General features: G+C 33.8%; 3 protein-coding genes across 4 annotated transcripts; all 3 read right to left on the bottom strand.

Moving 5' to 3' along the window:
• Positions 1 to 971: 971 nt before the first annotated feature.
• On the bottom strand, positions 972 to 3,104 carry LOC114373715 (histidine-containing phosphotransfer protein 1-like). Its single transcript, XM_028331236.1, has 7 exons — positions 2,933 to 3,104; positions 2,734 to 2,809; positions 2,444 to 2,574; positions 1,931 to 1,999; positions 1,594 to 1,665; positions 1,366 to 1,438; positions 972 to 1,275 (listed from the first exon to the last, which is right to left on the bottom strand). Exons 2-7 carry the CDS (start codon positions 2,791 to 2,793, stop codon positions 1,213 to 1,215), a joined length of 468 nt encoding a protein of 155 aa, XP_028187037.1. The 5' UTR covers positions 2,794 to 2,809; positions 2,933 to 3,104; the 3' UTR covers positions 972 to 1,212.
• A 5,199-nt stretch (positions 3,105 to 8,303) lies between these two features.
• On the bottom strand, positions 8,304 to 12,624 carry LOC114376016 (probable prolyl 4-hydroxylase 4). Its single transcript, XM_028333914.1, has 6 exons — positions 12,397 to 12,624; positions 12,135 to 12,297; positions 11,236 to 11,293; positions 9,631 to 9,806; positions 8,994 to 9,063; positions 8,304 to 8,855 (listed from the first exon to the last, which is right to left on the bottom strand). The coding sequence occupies exons 1-6, from the start codon at positions 12,537 to 12,539 to the stop codon at positions 8,560 to 8,562; spliced, it is 906 nt and encodes a 301-aa protein (XP_028189715.1). The 5' UTR covers positions 12,540 to 12,624; the 3' UTR covers positions 8,304 to 8,559.
• Positions 12,625 to 13,934: 1,310 nt separating this feature from the next.
• On the bottom strand, positions 13,935 to 17,806 carry LOC114376015 (receptor-like cytosolic serine/threonine-protein kinase RBK2). 2 transcript variants are annotated; one of them, XM_028333913.1, is made up of 9 exons: positions 17,748 to 17,806; positions 17,169 to 17,299; positions 16,627 to 17,001; positions 15,975 to 16,226; positions 15,706 to 15,860; positions 15,515 to 15,594; positions 15,252 to 15,387; positions 14,817 to 14,966; positions 13,935 to 14,556 (listed from the first exon to the last, which is right to left on the bottom strand). In XM_028333913.1, exons 1-9 carry the CDS (start codon positions 17,783 to 17,785, stop codon positions 14,353 to 14,355), a joined length of 1,521 nt encoding a protein of 506 aa, XP_028189714.1. In that variant the 5' UTR covers positions 17,786 to 17,806; the 3' UTR covers positions 13,935 to 14,352. The 2 variants fall into 2 exon arrangements, with proteins under 2 accessions (XP_028189714.1, XP_028189713.1); XM_028333912.1 differs by lacking the exon at positions 17,748 to 17,806 and having other exon boundaries at positions 17,169 to 17,376.

Here is a 17,806-nt window from a genome sequence, read left to right as displayed (position 1 = left end):
CCCAATCAAAAAAATCATTTTAATCTTTATAAAATATTTTTATTTTATTTTTTGTCTTTAAAATATTTTAAATAATATTTTTTAAACTGTTCAATATTTTTTTTTTCCTATTCAAAATGTTGTCTAAAATACTTTATGAATAAAAATTAAAATAAATATATTTTATAAGGATTAAAAAAAACTAAATTACAAGAAGAAAAAATATTTAAATCAAAATAAAATGGCGTAAACGACCATAAACTTCTGCGCATGTGCGTGAGCGTGCCATTGGTGAGTTGACAGCATTGTGGGGTTGGCATGTCTTATCTTGCGGATAGGCATCCTAAGAATATCAACATCAAATTCAAAGATGATCATGTTTTGCTGCTATTGCCATGGCCATGTTGGGCATTCATTTCCTTTGATTTACTCCGTTAAGGGACAACGCCACTACATCATGATTTGACTTCTAAAGAATCATATCTTCCCAAGATTCTCTTATCTTCCACACCAATTTAAAAATAATTATTTGCCGTCCTTACCAGTTTCTTATTCCAAAATAAAGTGGCTTTACAACTCCATTAGTTTATACCCCTATATTTTTCAACCAAGGGATGCCAACAAGCTTATACCACTATATTCTTTCAGCCAAAATAAAGCCATTTATAGGACATTGCCATTTGATGCATCACCATCACTAGTCCACCCCATATCACCTCAGGGAAGTCTAATGAAGAATCATGTATCATTCCCCATGGCCAAACATATTTGCTAAGAGTAAAGTTTTGTGTACATCCAATGATACTAGTTTATACCTTGAAAAAGAAAGAATTTGATAGTGTAATAGGTTATAGTATGATGGAACAAAATGAGAAAGATGGAGAGAAATAGAAAGTGCCAAATAAGTGTTTATCCAACTAAGGTATTCATAATTCAGATGTTCATTTAGACTATTTGGTGTTGAAAGGATTGTATTGTGTTGTCACCACTAATTTTCTTCCTTGTTTGGAAGAGAGATAAAAGAGGAAAGTTCAATTAATGGTGCTATCATCCTTCATTAAAGCATGCAAGAGATTACAAATTATGAAGAGCTTTTTGGTGAAGAAAAAGGTACATTGGATGGAAAACTTCTATCTTTATAAAAACCCATACATTCACCATGGACTTAATAAGATAAAGGATAATCTTTAACAAAGAGGATCATAATACAAGCATCTCTACAAACCCTCTCAGTCACCCAATGAAACTCAGTTCCGTAGGGATTGATCCACCAGCTGCCACAATCTGTTGCTCAAGCTGCAACAAAGTATCCATAAAAGAAACATAAATTTCAAATCCAGAATGTAATAGAATGTTATTCAACTTTTTTTTTTTTTATCTAATTACCCTGAACATTGTTTCAAGCTTATTCTTGACTATGCAGTACTCTTGTTTCACTTGTTGCAGACATCTGAGGCACCTGTAGCAATCAAAAACTTTCCATGATCAGACCATGAAATTACAAAAACTAGCACTTGAGCATTCATTTAACATATGCTCAAATTTCTTAGCCATTCAAATTTTTTTACTTAGGCTAAACACTATTAAACAATTTTCTGAAGATTAGCAACTCACGCATCTGTGTTCTGCTCCTCACAGAAGTTGCGGAAAGCAATGCAGGCATTTTTCACCCTTTGCGCGCCTATGCTGTGGACCAGACAAACAAAAACAAATTTGTCTCAGCAAACCAAGAAAAAACAGCATAGTTTAACTCTACTTTCTCCTAATTAAGTTTGATTAGTCTTTATTATGAGTATTAGAGAATAAAATACTCTACTTGTTTAGGAACCAATAATAGTTACACAAGCATTTTAAGGACAGGTCCAAACACAGCTTAATGGCACTAAAAGTCTAATTTATTCGGATTCTGAGGGATTTTACATTTTTGGCTGGCTTTAATAAAATTTCATACCTTGAACTGCTACCCTTTAACTGGTGCACATGAGCATCAACTTTTTTGAAGTCAACACCATTCTGATCTCTGCACAGGAAAAAAATCCCATGAACATGGAAGATCATGCACTTTTCAAAAGACATCACTTAACATAAGACAACTGTCTAACAAACACCATTGTAGCTGACAACAAGGGAAAGGGGAGAAAAACAAGGAGAAGCAGATTCAGTGCAGTCAATTTTTCACACATTCACACAATCAGTAGTTCATTTATAAACAAGTGTGGATTTTCTGATTTTCTGCAGCCACAAAGGTGACAGCATGAAATCCTAACCATTAAAATAATAAAATAAAGTATAACTGAAAAAAATTATAAACCTTTGGAAGTTGCCTTTTTTAAGTGCATGGTCCAATTATAACCACCATTGAATGAAGATGGGACAACTCAAAATTCTAAATGCGTGAAAAATGAATGCATGAACTGTGGAAGGAAAAGAAGGAGAGTGGTATGATGATAATAATAGTACTGACAGGGCAAAGGTGAGATCTTTGAGAAGCCTTTCAGAATCTTCAAAGAAGAGAGAGACAACTTCGACCACAAAGTCAGGGTTGTTCTCATCTTGAAGCTGCTGAAGTTGCAGAAACTGACCATCCAGGAAGCCCTTCTCTCACCATCATAAGTAAACAAACAAATCAGGAATTGAAAGCAACCCAACAACAGATCTACCAATAAATAAATAAAAACAAAACAAAAGTAGAGGAGGAACACGAACATGGTTATATAGTATAATTGACAAGTTGTGAGTGTGTTGGGGGGTTACCTCAAGGAAGAGGGATTTGGTGTAGTCGATCCACTGTCTCTGCATCTGACCCACGTCCATGGTTTTTTTGAGTTGTCTGTCACACAATACAAAACAACATAAGAAGATAGTGGTGGTTGTTATGTTATGTTACACAATAGTAATATTTTTATATATTTATTATTGCTCAATCAAGGAGTGGCAGAAATGAAGAGAATACCTTCTGAGAAAGACAGAGAGAGAAGCAGAGGGGCAAAATAATTTTAAGGTTTGGTGTTGGTGTCTGCTCTCTACAATGAACTGGACTGGCCCCGGGAGAAAGGCTTTTTATTCTTCTCTGGCTTTGCGATTTGCTTTATTTTTCATGCACCATTAAGGACCCCACTACCACTTCTCTCTCTCTTATTTATAGCATTCATTCCTAACTATTTGTTACACATTACTCATTCCCGCCTCATCTATGGCTCTATCCCTCCATTCTCAACACTTGTACCAATAATATTACACGCTAAATGTTCTAAACTTTTAGTACACCTTCTCCTCCATTTGATAGAGGTGAAAAACAATTGAAAAAAAAAAAGTTAAATGAATGATATAATGAGGTAGAATTCATATTTTAATTCACTTTTTCATTTCATTTTAGTTTATCAAATACTATCTTAGACTTTATTAGTGACAATTTAGCTGAAGTAAACTTACATAATCCTATAACGGTAAAACTTAAATTCAATAAAAAAATATATTTAAGACTTGAAATTAATGTCATTATTTAAGTTAAAACAATTATATATCAATTGGTCAATACATTCAGTGGTGATATGATAGTATATATATATTTAAGTTTCTTCCATTATTGTTAATCTTTAGAATATTTATTTTAAAAGTTATTCATTATTGAGCAAGATTTTAGTAGCACCACATATATAGAGTCGAATCTACATTCATGAAAAGAATGAAAGTTAATTTTAAATTCTTAACCACTCGTATTAATTTACTTTCGTACTTAGGGTTTAGGATTTATGTGTTAATCATTTCTTTGTTAATTGTTAGTGTTGGCATATTTATTGTTTTATTACTGTTGCCATATTTGAAGTTACAATTTTTTTTATTCAAATGGATTTGTTAGCCATTATTCATTTTTTTTGAAAGAAAAAACATAAAAAAAAAGTTTTCCATTATTCATATCCATATATTTTCTGTAATATTAAAAGTTATTCTTAAATCTTTGCCAACAGATTGATTACATGTGCACTATATTAGGAATGAGAATGTGAATTTTGATTACCAAATAAGTCAATAACCTTTCTCTACTTTTCAACATTTCCCACTTTATTTTCTCTATACTTTTCTCCTACTATATATTCTTCTGAGCATTTTTGAGACCCCAACGCGTTTTGGCCTCCAATGGAACATGTTGCTACCGAATATCAGATTGTATTAGAGGTCCATCAAAATTTACTTTCAAGACAATGGTTGTTGCCACAACACAACATTCCTTTCATCTTCTTTCTCAGAATATTTCTAACAATGACTATTCTCACTGCTATCTATTAGTACAATTTAATTAGTTTTTGCAATCAATCTGATACTATTCGTTGCAATAACAAAGAAAAAGAAAAGGAAAGATAGAGATTAAAAAAAGATATTGTAAGTTATGGCTGTTGCCATCACCTGCAAGGTACAATGCACTTAGAGGAGCATGAATCTTTTGGAGCTTGAGCTAAGCAGCGTCTCTTGGGAACACTAGGACCACAAAACATGGGCACCTTTCTCATTCCTCTGATTTAATCGGATTCTTTGTGATCCTTTCCTCTCCATTATATACTCCATGACCATTGAGATTTGGAAGGCTATGCTCCCACCAAGTGTCTTTATCACCAATTCAACATTAGCTTTTCTATTCTCTTCTCATATAATTTGGACAACGGTTTTGTCATCGCATCCATAATAGCATGTTTTAACAGCTAAAAAGCATCCAAATTAATTTGGTTAAAATCTCCATGCGCATTGCAGAAATTATCACGCCCCCCCCCCCAAAAAAAAAAAAAAAAACAATAAAGCTAGCATGCATGGATTGCTCACACAATAAACTAAATGTGTGTAACTTTATTCAACACATCAATATTTTGAGACCATATTCACAAGAGTGAGTATGCAACCAAAGAGTTACAATCAACTTACTAATTTTGAGACACCATTAAGAAGATTGGACCACATCAATATTTTTTTCATGAAGAAATTTTATCAATTACTACTTTTTATAAAGAGTATTGTTATATATGTATCAAAAAAGAATACTAGTATATCTTCTTGCTGTATTAGTTATTAATCTTTTTTAATAGTACTTTATAAAGAAAATATTAAATAAAAAATCAATGTGTTCAAAACATGAAAACATTCATACTTTCTTTGTATTTATTCTTTCAAAGTAAATTATGATTAATTAAATTACAATTTTACTTATGTTGTACTTGTCAGATAATGCTCACGAGACTAGAGATATCATTTTACTCACAAAACACTGACTTAGTGAAAGAATGATCACCAAATAGGAAACACAGTACCTCTTAGATACAGGAAGAAAATTGTCACTGCCCTACAATGATTACTGTGACACCCTCTACCCCTCACATATATATTAATAAAGGAATAAAAATTCAAATATTAATTAAAAGTATTTTTAAAACATTTTTAAATACAAGCCTTTCAAATGGGTAAAAGGTTCACATTCACTTTCTTCTACATCATATTCAAACTTGTTCAAATAAATAATAGTCATCTCGGCTCAAAGAATGTCATCTAAGTTTCATACAATTAATATAGAACCTATATCCTAATGTCACATTCTATCAGAGCGTGGTGTTCCCGTGTCCTCTAGCATAAGGTTCTTCATAGTCATCCACCTATTCATCTGCTCCCCCGAACACAAAGTTCAAGATCATCATAGGATCCAAACACAAACAGCAAACCGGGAGTGAGTTATCACATTTCTAACTACTAGAGAGAAACAACACAACATATAGTAGCCAAATACAATTTACTTAGCATATCTCACACTATTTCATCACTTTGTCATTCATCAATCACACTTTTCAATCATTAATCACAATACACAGGAATCACACACTCCGATCAAGACATAATAACACATCAATTTCATAATAAACAATTAGCAAGCGTATGCAACAGTTATGCTAAGACTCAAGCCTATATGCAATGTGTTACCATGTCAGTGAAAAACCTCGTCGGGCGCCTAGGAGTACATGACAAGACAAACCACACAATAGTAAGTCAAGTCACTCTCACTAGGTAATATCATAGGGAGACCAGTCAAGGTCACAGTGTTTTGCGAGAATGCTCCAATCATTTGGGATCAACATAGGCTTAAAGGAGCACTCAAACCGTATGACCCCCAAGGCCTACACTCCGAAGAGTCCGTCAGGGTCTCTCCCTCTTGATTCAGGTCCAACCCAGAAAACATTTTAGCACACAGACTCTATCTATGAACTGTACAAAACACACGACTCCTCAATTGTTCTCAAAATAATTTTAACTCGTCGTCCTTTAAGGGTCTTATCATTAACTCGTCGCCCTTAAAGGGACTTAACATTAACTCGTCGCCCAAAAGGGGACTTAGCATCAACTCGTCGCCCTAAAAGTTAACATCAACTCGTCGCCCTAAAAGGGACTTAACATCAACTTGTCGCCCTAAAAGGGACTTAGCATTAACTCATCGTCCTTGAAGGGACTTATGATCGTGTGATTATACAATTCATAGTTCACAACTCAATGCACATATATATCTCAATCATATACATACTCAATTTATCACATACACTTAATCCCAATCACAATGGTATAATCTCAATTTAACATGTTATTACACCTCATGAATCATATACATTTTACTTATGAACTATGCAATACACACATCTACTCAATTGTTTTCAAAATCATTTTAACTCGTCGGGTTCCCACAGTGGATCTCATCACAATACTCTTCGCCCTTAAAGAGTCTTACAATTGTGTGATTGCACAATTCATAGTTCACAACTCAATACACACATCTCATCTCAATACATATGTATTTCATCATCTGTCACATGTTCAATTTATCACATACTCACATTTTGAATCATCATTTCATAACCTCAACATAACAATTTATACAAAAGATTTTATCACAACATGGAATGTAAAACCTCTGAAATAGTTCCTCACAATTGTATCAAAATCAATTAATCAAAATCATGGATTAACACAAAGACATCAAGAACACTCAAGTTTATCAATCAATTCTCATTAGGACATCAATTGGTACATAGAACACAATAATATTGTATTCATAATCATAAAGAAAAATTATAATTCAATAAACATCCCAAAATAAAACCAAATTTAGTTCTCTAAGGATCCCTACACATGTTCATTCTAACCCCCAATTGCGATAAACTCATCCCTTACCTCTGAGCGGACTCACGTGTCTTCAGCTAGCGATAGTAACATCTCTAGCGGTTTCCTGAGATTCCTTCAGTTATTCTTCCGACTGCTCCAATAGAATTCCCAAACGTCAGAGAGACGAAGAAGAGATTGAAACTTCCACTTGTACTGTCTTCATGCGATTCCTTTTTGTCTCTCCACGAATATTATCTCAAAAATCTCAACGGTGAAAGTGTGAGCAATTGAATTTCGAACAACATATCCAAATTTCATAAAAATCCAACGGTTAAGAAAACCGAAATCATAGTTTTACCGAGACAATTTTGGATTTCTGCGGGAAAATAAAAGGCTACAATGCGAAGGGTTTTCCTCTAAGCTCAGACATAATATCGAAATTCCCAACGGTGAGAATGCTCGGAATTGGGTTGCGAACGTGGTGCTCAAATTTCACGACGATCCAATGGTGAATGAGCCCGAGATCGTTGTTTTTTTAAGACAGGTTTGGTGGACTGCAGGAAAAAGAAAGAGTTTTGAGAGGAAAAGGGAAAAAACAAAAATCAGGCCAAAAAGAGGCACCTGACTTGATATAACTATTTATACCTAGGGTACTCAGCCTATTATTTGCTCTATATTTATTTTATAAAAACAAACTCTATTTTATTTTCTATCAAACAAATAAATGAAATACCCTTTTTATTTTCTCTCAAATCATTATTTTAATTAATAATTATATCTCCTTATTTATTTATTTATAAAATCTCATCATTTTTCTAAAACTTTATTTATTTATAAATAACAATCCTTTTTAAGCTAGATTACAAAAATTGGGATGTTACAATTACTTTCTACTTTCTTATTCTTTTCACCATAGTGGCCAAAATGCTTCTCCTTAAAATAAGGTTCACGAATAGTTGCTATAAATTTATAATGTCTCATGATCCAGTCAGTGAAATCCCCAATATGAAATGCAGTGAAGTATGTTTTGCAATCTGCAATTAGGCTTCTTATTCATCTACTCGGTAATAAGAAAAGTATTCTGCCTCTCTTTCAATTTCTATCCCCAGCTAAGTTGTTGAATTCTTGAATCACTTCAGGAAATTTCTCATTCCATGAAAGCAACAAGTGAACGTGACAAATTGACAAAACGAGAATGAGGGGAAACAATAACATGGGATAAAACAACGTATACTTCCTTTTTTGTAGTTTTACATACAAAGTATCCGACGAAATGTACCTCTTGAAGTGTGACCATGCACTAGAACACTATCTGAGAGCTAATTATAATGAGACAGAATACAATACAATTCACAAAAAAAGAAAATACATAATAAAAATCTGAGAACCAATTGAAATTTGAGTCAACGTCAAAAATACCATGTGGAATCTGGAAAGCATTCAGTAACACTTCTAACATTCCTTGCAACTTTTCATGCAGTAGCCAGGAAGGCCTGGAGATCCAACCATATATTCGGGATTACTAGTACATTCTCCAAGGGTAGCCCATCTCTCACAGTTTTCGTGCTTATCATTGCAATCCCCTCCATCTCCCACCACCTTGTCAAATGAGTCCACATGAATCCATTTTGTTGCTGACCATTTCTCACCTTCAATTACAGGGCATCCTGCATGTAGACTCAGTGTGTCTGGGATAGCATTTGGGTAGAGACTAAAGAAAAGAAGTGCATCCCCTCTTCGTGGTTTCACTGTGAATTGCCCATACAAGGAAGGAAGAGAAAATTAATGATTTAATTTAACATAATTCGACAGGCAGCAAATGTGGCTGACACATTAATACAAAAGAAAAACAATAGAAGTAACTAACTATGTGTTCAGTTGCCCACCTGCTATTCCTTTTTGGGCACACTCAGAGAGATTTTCATTTGTTTCAGAACCTTTGTGACGTGGAGATTCCTGAAACCAGAATTATAAAGTTATCTTATCAAAGTTCGTCACTAGAAGTAAAAGGTAGAAACAATTTCCTTTGCAGAACTAGGAATTTTCAGACTCCTCAGCTATTGCATCTCCTCAACCTCTCCTTTCTCAAAAAACTGAATTGTTCTTAGCATGCATCTTCTAGAAGTACACTGTACAGTCAATATATATTATTACCCAATTGAGTATACACCAAAGAGGTCCAATCAGGTATAAACACTAACTCCAAAAGTTTTTGCTCAGTCTCTAATCTTAAAATAGTCAGAAACTAAAAATAATTACAAGCAACTAGTGAAGAAATGAGAGAAACTCTGACATGAATGTAATCTCACAAGACATTTTGGGTAACTTAAATATCGAATAGTTCCTAGTGATAAGTTCAGTTGACACAAGAAAATTGTAGAACTAAATAAGGATCTGAGTTAGGCCTCAAGGCCATTATAACTATGCAGATGCCAAGAAAACTCTAATTTGACAAATTATAAAAGCAATTATTTACCAGGATTATATTTTTATCTATGGAAATATGTGAAATACTAGACAAACCTCTGCATCAGGGAACACTGTCTCACCACCTTTGGTTACATCAGTGAGATACATGAGAACTGTCGCAACTCGGTGTCCACCCCGAGCTATATTAACTTTATCAGCAAAGTAATCATAATGAGGATCATATTTCTGCCCGTGCTCATATCTTAATACTTGTATGTCTTCTCCATTTTCTGAAAATCAATAATCAAATACTGTAATGAATTGACTATTGCATCTTCCTTTTTTTTTTCCTTTCAGTGGTTAGGGAGGGGAGGGGAAGGGAGAGAAGCTGAAAATACATTGTCATTATTTAACTGATTAGACAAAATAATTGAATTTATGAAGAGAGGTTTTTAGGCACATGATTTTATGAAGATTATTTGCACAAGATACTTGTGATTCACAATAACTATTCTTTGGCCCCTCTATTTCTGATTTTCTCCAGTAAACTGTGAATGCTTTAAACTGTTCCTTTCCCTCTTGGAAGTTGCCATGGTACCGGATGGATATGGTACTTATGGTGAGTTGTCAAGCATTTATTGAATATTGATTATGTAACAAATGTTTGTGGCTCTATTAAATATAACCAGCAGCCAATTGAATGCTTGTTGGGTAGCATACCCAGGAAAAAAAAGGATGAGAGTCCCTTCATGCTTTCCATATACCATAGCATCTTTAAAGTCAATGTTGAGAGTTATGGAAAAGGTAAATTTAAATAAATTAAAGCAATTAAGTATTCAGTAAAAAATCAGTTTATTTTAATTAATCCTATTTTATTAAGAATATAAAACTGGAAAGTTTTTATTAGGAAATAAAGTAATGTAGGTCCTGGTTTTAAACCTTCTAAACTGCTATTAAGAATGTACTGAACACGTAAGATGACACCCAATGCAATATTGCAATCAACACAGTTTCCTTGTTTAAATTATTAAATGATAATAGCCTCCTTTATTTAATTGGGACAAGTTTAAAGATCACAGTGGAATTTTAGAAGTTTGGAGGAATGGAGAATTGCAATAAACAATTCCACGCATCACACTCACATTAGGGTTTTCCTGACATGCAGAATAAGACAGGAAGATAAACTTTGGAAGGCCGTGGTAGGCAGGCAGATGGAAGAGAGAGAATGGGATCCCTAAAACTTCAAAAACTTTGTAAATCATAATAGCTCCAGAGCCCAACAAGCATCACAGTTCAGTCCTGGAATAATCTGCTTATATTTTATTTGACAAGTAAAACATATTCACGATTGGTTTCCTCCTATGTTTTTTATAGCCCTAGTTTAAAAGACTTTATTTTAAAGCCAAAGACTACTGTTACGATAACAAAACGTGCCAAGATACAGAGAATAATAATAAGACTACCTTCTCATTCACTTGTAATGTTAGCGTTTCAGGCCAAAACCTAAATTGATTGTGTATAATCCAGACATTATAGGAGAAAAACCAACAAAATTAGTAATAAAATAACAAATGGCAATCATAATTGCAGTCGACCCATTACATCCAAGTAAAAGTCATACAAACCTAGTATCAAGTATCAGCAGGGCAAAGATATAAGTTCCACAGCTTTTACAATAATACCATGCAGACTTGCATCATGATTTTATATAAACCATACCTTTTGGAAGAAAGGTCCATGATGAAATCTTGTCTTCAATACCAGCAACAATCAGATCCTATAAAATAACAGAACAGAGTAAAAAAAACATTTCATACAAAGTACCCACCACAGTTTTTTTCTTTTTTATAATATGAATTACAAGTTGAACCCACTAATGTTCAAACAACAGAGCAAGCCTAAATATCCACCATAGTCTCTACAAAACCTGTCAACTAGGAAAACTCACAAACCCCAATCAGAATATTGTCCCTAAGTAACTCACCGTGTTATTCTTCTATAAACAGTCTCTATACTCCCTAACTCGCCATGCAAAATAACAAAAAATAAAACCATGGGTGGAATTGACTTTCCCAAATCACTAGAGAATGTTCTCTCTCTCATAGATGGAATTCACTTTCCAAATCACTAGAATGATCAATGCAATTGTTTTAACCTCCTTAGGGAGATCCCCTGACACTCAAAGACTAGTTGAGTTATCTATGACTGGGTAAAACTGTTTGTGATCTAGACCTGTGCAGCAATCTTTTAAATGGGGCTCTACTAATAATAGTCCCAACAAGCTATTGGGGCCCTGCCTTGTAGTATTGAGAGTGTCTACCCGTTCTACCATTTTTTGTCAAAATAAAAAATAAAAAAAACCAAGTTAAAGACATTAAACAAATGTTCCTCACAAGGATTAACTCAGTTAGTTGGTTGAGATGTTGTATGAGTGTTATAAGCCCCCTGGTACCGAATTCAATTCCTATGGATAAAAAAAAAAAAAAAACAAATGTTCCTTTGTAGTTACGTTACATCCCCACATGCACTAAGTACTTATAAGATTGATATCGGATCTACCACTAGCACATAAAAATTCAATTATAAAAGGTAATAAATGAAGAGAAGGGGGAACCAACCTTGTTCTTTGGAATGAACATGCCGGAGCTCGTTCTGACTTCGCTCAACTTGCTCTCGCCGGACAAATTATCGGCCACCGCGGATCTCTTGAGCTCCGATTTGGCGATGGAAATCAAGTGATCGCATTCCAATTCCGTCAGAAAACCCTCGTAAACGAAAGCTCTGCACCAAACACATCCAAATCATTGTCATTATCATTCGCTGAGTACCAAATTGAGTTTCATATGCAAACGATGTGTAGTGTAGAAAGTAGAAACAGACCTCGGTTTCCACGAAACTTGTTTGACCTTGGAAGGGTCGATGATCGCACTTGCGGAGCCAGCGTAGGAGCTGAATGCTTCGTGCCATTGTAACATCAACGCCAACGCTGATACCATCACCACACACCAAACCCTACTACTCATTTTCGTTTCCCTTTCCCTTTCAATTTCTAACTAACTTTGTCTGTACTTTGCCTTTACACGATTTGTTTTAGGAAGAACAAACTTTTAGAGACATTTGATTTTTTTGAAGGCTTTATATCATGATTAATTTCATTTTTTAAGTAATTATTATTGGCTTAGTTAAAAACTCATGGAGCAATTTACAGACATTTTCATTTTTAAAAATTACTACATGATTTTTTAATATTTGAAAGATTATTTATATTTTTTTATTTTAAAAATGATTTAAGAGTAATATTTCAAAAATGAATTTGAAGGTTTATTCAACATAGCTGCATTTTCGGGGTAGAACATAGGTTCCCTATCCATCCGCATGATACATTTTTTGGAAAGAGATAAAAATTTTAAATGTGATTAAATTTTTATACAAATGATCAAGGTTGGTGTGAGAATATTTTGAAATTCTATAAGGTAATCAAAAATCTTAATTATAATTATTGGAAAAAAAAAGAATAATAGTTTAAACACAATTTCACACCAATGTTAAATAAAAGAGCAGCCTTGTTTGGAAATGAATATATGCTTTTTATATTTGAACAATGATTTCTTTTACTGCAAAAATATGCATCCAAACACGATCTTAGACGTATGCTTAAACGAAATATATTGACTTTGAAAAATGGGATTGTTTTAAAATAACTCCAATTCTTTCTTTCTGTTTTTCGAATCAAATGGTCGTTCTCAAATCAAATCACCATCAAGCATAGATGCAAAATAATACTGCTTTTTTTTTCTTTTTTCCCTTGTTTGTATTCATGATCATGAATACTCCTAATTATTAGTAGCTCAATTTTTTCAGCACTTTTTAACCTAATAAATGTCAATAAAGTGGGGCAAAACAGAGGAGGGAAAGTTATATGTTAGGTTTCACTTTAATACTAAAAATTATAGTGTCAGGCGCACTTTAAGTGTTACAAAAATGCTTTTGTTATGTCAACTGTCAAGGCATATTAACGAAAGGATAAATATAGGAAATCACAACACAATAACTACAATAACAATAATGATAATAAGTGACTAATAAAGATAAGATAATAATGATAATAATAATAATAGTTTAAAAAAATAATGATTATAAGAAATGATAATCATAATAATAATGTGTATTTTTTAAGAAATATGAAGAAATTAAGTCTAAATGGATTGCTTTTACGATTAAAAATTAAAAAAAATCCGAAACATTTTTTGAAAAGAAAAAGAAGTTAAAAGTGTTTTAAATTGATTCAAAACCAATTCATACTTATTTTAACGGACACATTATGTTTTTTATATATAAAAAAAGACACATTTTGTTTTGAAATTTTAAATTTATATTCGAAAACTAAAAGCTAAAAATTTACAACTACGGAAGAGATATAAAATAAAAATCACATGGCACAAATTGAACAAATAAAAGGAAATTTTCTTGGACAAATCTGCTTATGGTTACAACAGAAAATTAAACAACTTGCTGAAAAGGGTATTTGCAATTGATGATGATCATTGACACTGCAACCATTCTGAAGCTTTAATTGGGCTTCACAAATTATACCCCAACTTCATCATCATTTTGACTAAATAAAAATATTGACAAGCATGCTACATCCACACGAGGTTCTGCCTCTACCTCAGTTTCTGTCTTTGTTAACCCCTTCAACCCCATCATGTGCTGGCCAGCTCTGGATCCTCAAGTGGAATCAGAATCAGTTCATGTTCTGCAAATAAATCACACTGACCTATAATTTCAACTTATGTAGTTCCTTGTACACACATTATCTGAATCACTGGCCATATGCTAGATTTTCTCTTCATCGTCTGTAACAGAGCTACTGCAGCCTAGAATAGTCTCCATGTGTCGATCCCTCTCACTCAAAAACTTTGTTGAGTTGTACTCTTCTGCATCAAAGAGTTCTTCAGAGTATGTCCTCTGAAGTTTTGACTTCGATCGTTCTTCCATGATTCTTAAGCTCTCTTCTTCCCCTCTTAGTATATCAAATACCTGCATCCAATCAGGAAAAAAAAAAAACACAAACATTAAAAGCTTTTGTTTATTTATGCTTAACCAAAATTTGCAGCTATTATTTATGCTTAACCCATTTTGCAGCTATTATTTCCATACATTGTTAGGGTCATTTGGAGAGAAAGAATGATATTATGGTAATATGAGAGAATTCTATTAATTCAGATAAGTGGTTGGTGCAAAGATGCTTGGACAAGTCAACCTTCTCTAGCAATCTACTGAATATATAAAGGACTTGCCTGGCTCATATCCGGTCGTTGAATTGAGGACTGGTCTACACACAGAGAAGCTGTTAAGGTTACAAGTTTCATCTGCTCTTCATCATAAGCATCAGCCAAAACTGGATCCACAAGCTCTTTGATGTTATTTGCAGTTAGCAAAGGTTTTGCCTGCAATGATTATTTTGTAAAAAGGTAGATTAAAATTAGATTTTAATTTCTATGCACGGTTAGTGTAAGTATCTTTTCACTGTCAACAAATTAGAATTTATGGTAGGTATAACTTTTTAAGTGATTATTAATTTATTATAAAAGTCAGCAAACTTATCATGCACGACAGCTGAATTGGATGATTCTGTAGAAATCGTTTATCCTATTTACTTTTAATATTAAACATTTTCCTTGTCAAGATGGTTAATAAAAATCTAGTATTTGTTTGTGCAAAGGCAGACATACCCACATCACCAGACTTTTCTGTGAGCTATCCAAAGCTTGTCGACCAGTAATGAGCTCCAATAATAGCACACCATAAGCATAGACATCAGTCTTTTCATCTACTATACCATGCATAAAGAATTCAGGAGGAAGGTAGCTGTTGTAGCATCCAAGGTTAATGCAAAAGAAAAACATAAAAAAAAAGTGTCAATTAATTGGTGAAAAGAAGGAAAGAAAAAAAAATGTAAACATAGAAAGATTGTGAAGATGTTAAATATACAAACCCGAATGTGCCTTCCACTTTGGAGACGGTGTGATGAGTCCATTGGTCGGGCAACCACTTTGCAAGCCCAAAATCAGATATCTGGTGTAAGATTAGCATTAAACAAACTTACTTAGATGAAACAATAAAGATTGTAAACTGATTTAGAACAGAAGAAGTTCCATAATCAGATTTGTGAGGCATATGAGGCACCTGAGGCTCAAAATCCTCTGAGAGAAGAATATTAGAAGCTTTGATGTCTTTGTGAATGATCCTTCTTTGACACTCCTCATGCAGATAGCGAAGGCCCTCAGCAGTCCCCAAAGCAATCTTATATCTGAGGTTCCAATTCAGTTTCTCTCTGGGTCCTGAAATCATGCAAATGAAAGGAAAAACGAAAAAGGTAATTATAACTTTTGTAATTATCCCAAAATTTGCATAGCATTCCAGAAACTCTCAAAATGGTTAGTTAGTATGTATACCATAAAGTATGGATGACAGGCTACCATGTGGAGACAATTGAAGAACAAGAAACATTCCTCCTTCAACACCATATCCAATCAATCTAGCTATGTTTGGGTGGTCCACGTGCACTATAATGCCAAGCTCAGACAAGAAATCTGCAGTCATTTCTTCTTGGCACCCTCTTGTCAACCTTTTAATGGCAACAAAGTTTCCATCCTCCAATTTGCCCAAGTAAACCTCAGCATAGCCTCCCTCCCCAATCAAATTTTCTTCAAAAGTAAACATATATAATATAGCTTATCAGCCAAGCTAACATGATGTCAATATATCATCATTAAAAAAAAAAAAAAACAAAGGTTTCTAGAGTTACTTGGATTAAGAGTTTGTTGGGATAAACTTCTCCATAAGTACTTACGGAAAAATTTATTTCATTTTTCCTTCTTGGTTTCTTTTCCTACAAGTTCTTACAGAGAAGTTTATTCAAATAGACCCTACTTATTGGATTAGCTAATACAAAGCAATAGTTCTTTTTAATCCATTAAGTGCTTACAGAGAAGTTTATTCAAACAGATCCTACTTAATGACTTATTGGATTAGCATACCAATTACCATGGATTAGCTAACACAAATCAATAGAAACTTGATTTTTCTGTAAAGAGAATTGCATACCATGGCTAAAGTCATTGGTTGCAGCTTGGATCTCGGCGAGAGTGAAGTTTTTCCAGGAAGATTTGAAGCAGCCAAACTCAGCGTCAAAAGATGCATGAAGAGCTGGAGAATTCAGAGAAGGAATGAGGTCCTCCCTGATCCTCTTGCTTTTTCTTCTTGTCAGTTTTGGAACATTTTTAAGTGGGTGAAAAGGTTGGAAAGGCATTTGTGATCCTTTCTTGAGTAGTTTAAAGAAACCCCGCCATTGGTTATTGGTATTAGGTGCCCCAGCAAAAGATCCCTGACTCTCCGAATCAGAAGTGCTGGCCCTTGAACTTGGGGTTTCAGACCCTTGACTCCTAGGAGAGCCCTCTTCAATCTCTAAAGCTTCCAAGTCTAATATGGTATTCATTTTCAGCATTAATACAAAAAAAGAACAAATGAATGAAAATAGTTAAGGTTTCAAATTTCAACACTTCAACACAACATGTTTGGAGAAAAAACAAAAACAAAAAAGTGTTGGAAACAAGAAAAGAAGAGAAAGGGAATTGAATTTCAATTACCAGTGCTTGAAAATGAATCAGAAAACCCAGGTCGTGGACGCCTGCCTCTAAAAACCGATCTATCCCTTCCAGCTATTTGTTTTCTTTCTCTTTCAGCTATTTGTTTTCTTTCTAACTTGTGGACGCCATTGCTTCCAACATAATCTTTTGTCAGCAAAAACCAAAGAGCATGACACAATAATATATTGGACATGCATGGCCTAAGAGACTAAAAACAAATTCCAATGCAACCATCATGTATATATATGATCAAATGCCACCGACAGCCAGAACCACAAGACAAAAATAAATATCAAAGCAACATCAAGATCATCATCACATGGTTGAAAACTTGGAAGTAAAAAAAATGTACATTAATTTATTCACTAGTCGGTTAATATTATTAAGGAGACCAACATGAAAAAAAATACAAATTGAAAGTTGAAACTAATAGAAGAAACACAAATTGACAAACCATGGATGCATGAGATGAAAAACAAACGTTGCATGAAAAAACAAATAGAATGTGATGGTGACATGCACCAATAAAGAAGTAAAAAGAATACATATATGCATGAACGAAAGATAGATAGTCATTACCTCGGGGAAGCTTGTGGTTCTCGTTGTTCATCGGTCATGGTGGCCAATTATATTAGGCT

This window comes from Glycine soja, chromosome 11 (assembly GCF_004193775.1).
Source record: "Glycine soja cultivar W05 chromosome 11, ASM419377v2, whole genome shotgun sequence".
NCBI lineage: Eukaryota > Viridiplantae > Streptophyta > Magnoliopsida > Fabales > Fabaceae > Glycine > Glycine soja.
The sequence above is the reverse complement of the archived record's forward strand: the minus strand, read 5'-3'. Positions and strand labels throughout refer to the sequence as shown.